The sequence below is a fragment of the Hyaena hyaena genome, unplaced genomic scaffold, assembly GCF_003009895.1.
Source record: "Hyaena hyaena isolate Hyena2069 unplaced genomic scaffold, ASM300989v1 scaffold_41, whole genome shotgun sequence".
Classification (NCBI taxonomy): Eukaryota; Metazoa; Chordata; class Mammalia; order Carnivora; family Hyaenidae; genus Hyaena; species Hyaena hyaena.
Genome location: NW_024080673.1, coordinates 1,461,521 through 1,469,926, shown reverse-complemented (window position 1 = coordinate 1,469,926; position 8,406 = coordinate 1,461,521). Strand labels below are relative to the sequence as shown.

At 36.3% G+C, this 8,406-nt stretch overlaps 1 protein-coding gene across 3 annotated transcripts in view; it reads left to right on the top strand.

Annotated features, from left to right (window-relative positions):
* Positions 1 to 8,406, top strand: part of RAB3GAP1 (RAB3 GTPase activating protein catalytic subunit 1) — a 115,177-nt gene extending 106,771 nt beyond the window's left edge. For 2 of the 3 annotated variants that reach the window (XM_039229944.1, XM_039229943.1), the window contains exons 20-24: positions 604 to 700; positions 798 to 901; positions 1,035 to 1,150; positions 2,630 to 2,732; positions 6,609 to 8,406. In XM_039229944.1, the coding sequence (XP_039085875.1) occupies positions 604 to 700; positions 798 to 901; positions 1,035 to 1,150; positions 2,630 to 2,732; positions 6,609 to 6,845 (657 nt within the window). In that variant the 3' untranslated portion in view covers positions 6,846 to 8,406. Of the gene's footprint in view, positions 1 to 603; positions 701 to 797; positions 902 to 1,034; positions 1,151 to 2,629; positions 2,733 to 5,729; positions 5,864 to 6,608 lie in introns of those variants that run through there. The other variant, XM_039229945.1, reaches the window with a different exon arrangement.

Here is an 8,406-nt window from a genome sequence, read left to right as displayed (position 1 = left end):
TAAAAAAAAAAAAAAAAAAGAATTGGATGCTCAACTGAGTCAACCACCCAGCAGCCCCATCTCTGTACTTTTTTAATCTGAAAAATAATAAAACAGTTTCCATTTCAGAAAAAAACAGTAAATCAAAACAACTAAAGCAAACAAAAAAAATTAGTGGAAGGTCTCTTTCAGTGTTTAGAAATCATAAGTGAGAAAAGCAAGCTACAGAACAGTATTTTACATACTTAGTTCACCTAATATATATATTCAGTGTCTTAAAAAATCCTCGAATAAAAATGCTCCACCATTAACAGTTGTTATCTCTAGGTGGTATAATTTACAGATGGTTTTTATTTTCTTTGTATTTTCCTTATTTGCATGTATTACATATGTAAGCCAGAAAAAAAAATGTGGGAATATACACCAGTGTTAAAGACTGAAGTCCTGAATTGTTTTCAGTGACCTTATTCTTACCATTGTGGGTAGTGGCTACTTACCTGGATGAGTACAGCAAGGTACTAAGAGAGCTCCCTGGTGCAGAGGATATTTTTTTTCTTTCATAAATGGCTACTTTATTCTTTGACGGCTGCATTGATCATTTATGTAACATCGTGCCTCCTTCAGGTGCTGCACTATCTGGCAGTACAGAAACCTGCAGACCTTGCTCGGCACCTGTTACCTTGTGTAATTCATGCAGCTGTACTCAAGGTAAAGGAAGAAGGTAAATGTCTTATTTCATTAGTCATTAGTTCATTTCCAAAATGAAAGTAAATTTTGCCTGACTGACTGAATGATGGCTTTGATCTTTTTCAAAACAGAAAATCTGGAAAACATTTCTTCAGTCAAGAAGATTATAAAGCAGATAATAACTCATTCCAGTAAAGTTTTGCACTTCCCCAATCCAGAAGATAAGAAATTGGAAGTAAGTTTGCTGTAGTGTTGGGATCTTGCCAAGTGGTCTCCACTTGGCATTGATTATTTTAAAGATCTCATTTTTTAAAGGCTGCTTTTTTTTGCTGCTTTCTAATGTATGTCTCTCCCTTTTCCACTGTTAGGAAATCATCCATCAAATTACTAATGTAGAAGCTATAATTGCCAGAGCCCGCTCACTGAAAGCCAAGTTTGGAACTGAGAAATGTGAACAAGAGGAGGAAAAGGAAGACCTTGAAAGGTAATTGATAGTTGAGTAACTTTTATCTGCAGTAGGAAAAACCACCATTCTCTTTAGAAAATTTCAATAGAATGCTGAGATTCTTTTGTTGTACCCTTATGTTATTTGTAGCAAGTATCAGCTAGAGACAGAGAAATATTTAATTATCAAAGAATTTGACCTCACCTGTATTTCTGGGTGATTTCATTCCTTCCACCCTTAGAATGAGTCTACCAGATCCTTTTTTCTAGGAATGTCCTTGTTTGCTCTTGGAGATGTGCCTGCAGTTGCCTGTGGAAGAGCTAGTTACTCTTTGTTACTTGCAGTGCCCCAGAACTTTGCTTTCGGCTTTCGCTGTTCTTTAACCACAGTCTGAGGTGTTCTGAAATTGTACTTCTGCCCAATATTTCTAGTTATTTATTTGACTTTAAACAAGGTTTTTGATAGCAAAGGTGCATATCCTGTGTACCTTGTGAACATGTTTTAAAAGAGTGACCAGATGGCCTCTCCAGGATGATACAGATGACCAGGTCAGTCATTTCCTCCTCCTGAGAGAGACTTGGCACCGTTACCTGTTAGTATGAGTCCCTGTCCATTTTTGTTTGTAGTACTTGAAAGAAAAATGTTGTTTTAATATGTTATAAAGTGTTTCCAAATTAGCTACTTCAGCAACTTGAATTTATCATAATTTTAAAGTCTTCATCAGCCTTTTGAGAAATGAAGTGGCATTATTGATCCTAAATAGTATTACATGACAAGACATGTGCTATAGCTCTTAACAAGTTCTTGTTAGAATTTTATACCTTCTGTTTGGTGAAATTTTGTCTTAGTCGTCTTTGCTCTTGAAAATTCCTTCCTTGTAAATGAGAAGAATAAATGCTAATCAAGGGAATCATTTCTAAAATAGCAGTATGAATTAGTGGTGCAGGCACTATGATAGCTTCAGAGCTAAATACGTTATCTGTGATGTATGTGGAGGTGCAGTGTTTCCAGCACCTAATGGCACAGTTGAGATTTTGCCTAGCAAAATGTATCTTTTAAGTGTGTGCACGTGCGTGCGTGCGCGTGCGCTCGCGCGCACGCACACACACGCACACGCACACACCTTAAAAGAACAAAAATGAGAAATGTCGGTCATTGCTTTGCTGTATACATATAACTGGGTTTTTGTTGTCTAAAAATACTGTTTGAACCTTTTATTTACTGTAATATTTTTGAAGCTTCTAGTCTGAAAGACATAGACTGAATATTTCTTTTTACCCTTTGACAGAGATGAGATTTTAAAAATTCTTTGAAAACAACTGAAAGGCAGTAAGAGTGCCATTTGAGTCTATTTTAATTCCAAATGTGACTCTGTTCTCTTAGAGAAGTTCTACTCTAGCTTTGGCGGGTTTAGCCAGTGTCAATTTGTGAGTTTGTCCACAATGTTAATCTGGGAGGACTGACACAGAGTGAACTGATTAGCTCACTTTCTGTCCTTTAATTACCTCTCTCCCCTAGGTTTGTGAGTTGCCTTTTGGAGCAGCCTGAAGTGTTAGTTGTGGGCGCAGGAAGAGGACATGCTGGCAAAATCATTCACAAGCTGTTTGTGAATGCTCAGAGGGTATGTGAATTTCCTTATTGACTGTGTCATGATGTCCCCAGACCTCTACTCAGTGACATGCTATTTTGATTCCCACACATGGCTGATAATACAGCTGCTGAGTGTAAGTCTCGGCGTTGGGTTCAAACAGTACAAAAAGACACTCAGTGGTGACTTCTGAGTCTTTGAAATCCATTTGCTTTCCTACATATTAAAGTATAATTATAAGTATATTTTAGGACATAAATTTCAGAAGTTAGAAGAGTCTGGAATCGATTGTTATAGAAACTAGTAGGGACTCAGTTAGCAATGGCCAGTGCAGTGCAATAAGAAAAAATGTTGCACACTTTCAAATTAAGATGGAGTTCTGTATTACCAATTTTAAAACCCATGTACTCCAGATGGATTCACAGTTTTGCTTGTGAGGTTAGTATATCTGTTTCTGTCATAGTAAATCGATCTAAGGAAGAGCAAGATTTCAGATATTTAGGGCTTTGGAAACAGGCTCCAGGACACAGAAAGAGAGCCCAGTTGGAAAAATTTTCTTTGGTATTACCTCTGCTACGAGAGTCAAGGTTCAAAAGTTATGTAGTACTTTCTGACGTTCTGAAACTATTAAAATTATAATTTTTACGAAGGTAATGCTAGTTATACTTTGTGGATAACTCTACTGATGATGGTTAAGATGATTTTCATGTCAGGGTTCATTAATATTAAAGATGGTGATAAAAATATTATAGAGTGTGCTGTGGATAGCCCCTGACTTAACGATGATATAACTTACAGTATTTGACTTTATGATGGTGAGAAAAAAATATGTATTCAGTAGAAACCATATTTTGAGTTTTGGTCTTTTTTCGGGCTAGCAGTATATGCCACCAGGGCAGTGGCAGGTCCCCGCTGTCACATGGTCATGAGGGCAAAGAGTTGATATACTTATCTGCAACTACTGTACTCAGACATCTGTTCCGTTCTCACTTTCAATACAATATTTTAATAAATTACACGATGTAGTCAGCACTTCATTATAAAATAGGCTTTTTGTGAGATGATTTTTGCCCAACTGTAGGCTTTATGTGAGTGTTCTGAGCTTGGGTAAGGTAGGGTAGGCTGAGTTACAATGTTTGGTAGGATAGGTGTAGTAAATGTTTTCTCAACTTAGGATATTTTCTTTTTCTTTCTTTTTTTAATTTTTATTTACTTTTGAGAGAGAGAGAGGGAGTGAGGGAGAGTGTGAGCAGGGGTGGGGACAGAGAAAGAGGGAGACAGAGAATCCCAATCTGGCTCCACACCATCAGTGCAGAGCCTGATGTGGGGCCCAGACCCACAAATCGTGAGATCATGACCTGAGATGGAATCAGGAGTTGGACAAGTAACCAACTGAGCCACTCAGGTGCTCCCAATTTAGGATATTTTCAATTTAGGATGGGTTTATTGGGATTGTAAGTCAAGGAAGGTATATAAGTACAGGGTGCCCTTTGCCTGGAACTGTGATGACTCTAGAATGACCCACTTATGAAAGTGTCATTCTCAGAATCAAATAAAAAGAATTTTCATGAGTTTACATATGATATAAAAGCTGTGTAATCTCCTTTGAGTCCGTCTGGATTATTTCTAGTTAATATAGTCAATTTCATAGCCAAATGTACTGACCTGAATTTTTAGCAAGAAGTGAAAACCTATGATTATTTATGAGATTGCTCCCTAATTTTAAGATTTCAAGTTAAAAACCAAATACTTAATTTCCTTATAGAGTTCTAGAAAACAGTAGATGCTTACTTTGGTTTGTTTTGTCTCTGCCATGAAACCAGGAAACAAGTTTGTTTTGCATCCTATATCCTTTACCAACTCACTAGCCAGAAGCTAATAACTCCATTTCCTGTCACCACCAATATGAATTTTTCTCCTGTTGCAGAAATTCTTTCCTTTGTCCTCCCTTTTACAAACTTGTTTATTAAGAGGATTTAAAATCCAAAGTATTTTTAGTTTTAATGCTTAGAGTATTCCTTGTTTTGAATAGTTAAGCTAAATTATTTACTGCAAAATGGAAATTGTGTTTCTTCCCTAGAAAGTTAGTAAAGGTCAACTGTAAAAATTTGGATAACACAGAAAATTTTAAAGAATTAATGACATTAATCTTTCTACCTACTGATGATCACTGTCAACATTTGACCTGTAGTATATATAAGTACATGTATATTTTACAAAACCAGTATATTTTTATGTATTTTACTTTGTTATTCTTGTTTTTCCCTTAATTATCTTATTACATCAGTAAATATAGTGGTGTCTCCTTTCAATGGCCTTGTATAGCTAATTGCCTTTAAGGGATACTAAAATTGCACATTTTTCCCAGTTGTACAATTGTGATTTTAAAACATTTCAAACTTTCAGACCTTGTAGGGAATGGTTTTCAGGAGTTGGCAGACTATAGTCCATATAACAAGCACCTGATTGGTACATTTTTGAACTCAGACCTTAAATGTCTGGCTGTAAACCATTAAAGTTTATTGATGTAACTTCTCATTATCAACTGACACTTTATATCAATTTTAATAAGTCAAGATTAAAAAAAAGTTATGAAATTTCACTGAGGATTTTGTGTAGCATACAGCAGCTTTACATATTTAGAGCTTTTTGCTTAAAATTATGAACTTTATTAAAGTTTATTAAACTTCATTATGATTAAATATATCAGTGGTGTATTCCACTGGAATTCAACAAATAAACCACAGATTGGATTGTGTTTCAGTTTTATCAATTTTGTCCATTAAATGACACTGTACATTGCCTGTTGAACCATCAGATGCATGAGAAGTGGGATATGTCTGCTTAATTTAAGAGCTAGGTGTATTCTGTGTGGTATGTGTTTGTCTTGATATTCTTTTGATAGGATCATGTTCCTTAATGTAGCGCATGCTGTCTCTGAAATGATCTTGAAATCTCTTGTCTAGCTCTTTTTAAACCATCTTGCTTGTTTCCTTTTCATCACTGTTTCTTTTCTCACCCTTTCTCAAGCTGACTGAATCTTCTGATGAGGTAACAAAATAGCCTTTGTCCCTCATAGTCCCTCGTTCCTTCCCATTCCTCTAACTTCATAAGGTCATTAAGACTAACCGCATCTTTAACAGTCTGGATTTGGCATACCTTTCATACTGATGTTTAGTATAACATGATTTCATATTTCCATTGCCAAAACAATATTTTTTTTCTAAATCGATGGTATTGTGAAGGAAATTTAGTAATCAGAGAATGAAAGAAGTATAGTGATCAAAATTAAAATGAAGGCTCTAATTGAGTTTTTTAATGTAATTTTAATGGAAAGCTAGATGCCTTTAATATTGAGAACTTCTCTTTTTGGCCATTGCTACATTACATGGATCTCTATCATTTCTCTATCACCTTAGCCACCCAGCAAATAAAACCAGTGTCCCCAGTTTTAATTTGGCAAATGAATCTTAAAAAGAAAGAAATGAAAGAATGGAGATAAAAACCATCTTTCCAGACTCTGGGGAGAAGCAGCTCCTTACTCGACTGAGGACATCAGACTTGAACTTGGGTTGTTGCTGGAAGAAACATGTAGAAACCAGTGCTACATTTTCCCTCTTTATCAGATGTTGGAATATGGCCCTCACTTTTCAGAGCAGATTGCCTGGCACTCATTATCTCTTTTGTCTCTGTCACCAGTTTATTTGTAATATCTGGCTGTTCATGCATTGTTTCAAGCTTCTTGCTTTTTCTGTGTTGGTTTTTGAGTAATCATAACATGGCTGACTGCATTACTGAGTAATGTAGAACATCTTTTATGTATTTATCATGTTTGTTCATCTGTCCTTCAAAATAATCTAAATTTAGCATTGGACTTGCTCTTGAATTTAGCATTTGATTCTGTTCAAGGCTGCAGCCCTGGCTCCACCGGAGGAGGAACTGAAGAGAATGAGCTCTCCAGAAGAGAGAAGGCAGAACTCGGTGTCAGACTTCCCACCTCCTGCTGGCCGGGAACTCATTTTGCGCACTACTGTGCCACGCCCAGCCCCGTACTCCCGAGCTCTGCCTCAGCGCATGTATAGTGTTCTCACCAAAGAGGATTTCAGACTTGCAGGTGCTTTTTCATCAGATACCTCCTTCTTCTAATTCTTCTGGAGCCACCTTATTTATGGCTTCAGAGACTGTGCTGATCCCTTCTGTGGGAAGAGTTTGTGCCAGTCAAAATTTGAGAGACCCTGAAGAGGACCTGTCCAGTCCATGATCAGGAATCATACCAGCATCTGAAAGACCGTCCAGCGTCATGCTTGGGCTGTGTTGTATCTTGATTTGGGCAGAGAGAATGGGCCTGAGCTTTGGAAAGATTTGTTCCCCAAAGAGATGGACCTTGTTTGAACAGGGGTAGGGGTAGCGGGTAGGGGTATGTACAGGGACCAGAAAAACAGCAGGCGCTCTCTGTACTCCAGTGGGATTGTGCTCATTTATTCTTTCCTATGACTGCCCCCTAGGCTATCACCTTTCATTTTTAGTCTGTGTAAACACACTTGTATTTGTTATATCAAGTATGCAAAACAAAGTATCTGTTAATTCAGATTTCTGGATATTTTGGTGGTAGCTTTTTTTCCTCAGAATCTGTGTTTTTGAAATACTAAATGAAATTCTGTTTATTCAGTCATCTAGTGGCTATCCTTATTGTATTAACTTTTGATGAGCATTTTGAATGTTCTAGGAGAAAGCCTAGAATTTCACATAATTTGTGTTTTTCCGTGTAACTGTGACCTAAATGTATTCCTTCTGATAAAACTATATATTGAATGTCACTGCAAATTAGTTTTATATCTGTGTTATAAGGTTTGTTTCTCTTACGTGTTTTGTTTTTGGTTGACAGTGAGATATTAACCTGCAGACTGTTCTCTTCTGGCAGCATGCATTCCTTTTTTTTTTTTTTTTTTTTTTTTGGTAATTGCTGGCTGGATACTATATTTAATGGAGTAGAGATGAGCACATGCTACAAATATAGCTTTGGAACATAGAGATTATCATGCAGTTAGTATAATTTGGTGTATATGCTAATGTAATGAATAGAAGATTATTTCAGTGAACTATTTTGCTTTTGTGTTCTAGATAAAATGAAAATAATCAGTTGGGATGTATATAGCACCCAGCATAAAGATAACAAGCAACATAATTTCTAGTTATGTAGTGATCAAGATTTATTAAGTCTGTGTTGCTGTATGGCCTCTGTTCAGTAATCTGAAATCTATTTTTAGGCCTAAAATTCCCATTTTAATCCAAAGCAAAAAATGGTTATACTGAAGCATAGACCTTGCCTATGTAATTTAAAGAATTAAATAGAGCTGTGTAAACTGTTATATTATTTTTGTAAAAAAAAAAAAAATGTGTGTGTACATATATATGTATATATGCACATATATATGTATATATCTATATATGAAGTAGGGGATGCCTGGGTTGGTTACCTCTCAGCCTTCACAGTGCTTTTCTCTGAGATGCTGGACTCGATTGCAGCTGGTAAACCATACCGATGCAGGCCTGAGGACTGAGCGCCATACCAAGTAGAAAATATATCTTTCAAGGACAGGGTTTGTCTGCTTTCCAATGAGGAAGTTAATAGTAAAGAAACATTTTTCAAAGAGGTTGGACTTTAAAATGGCATTGCAAGTCTAATAAAAAGGAAAATCTTGCTTTC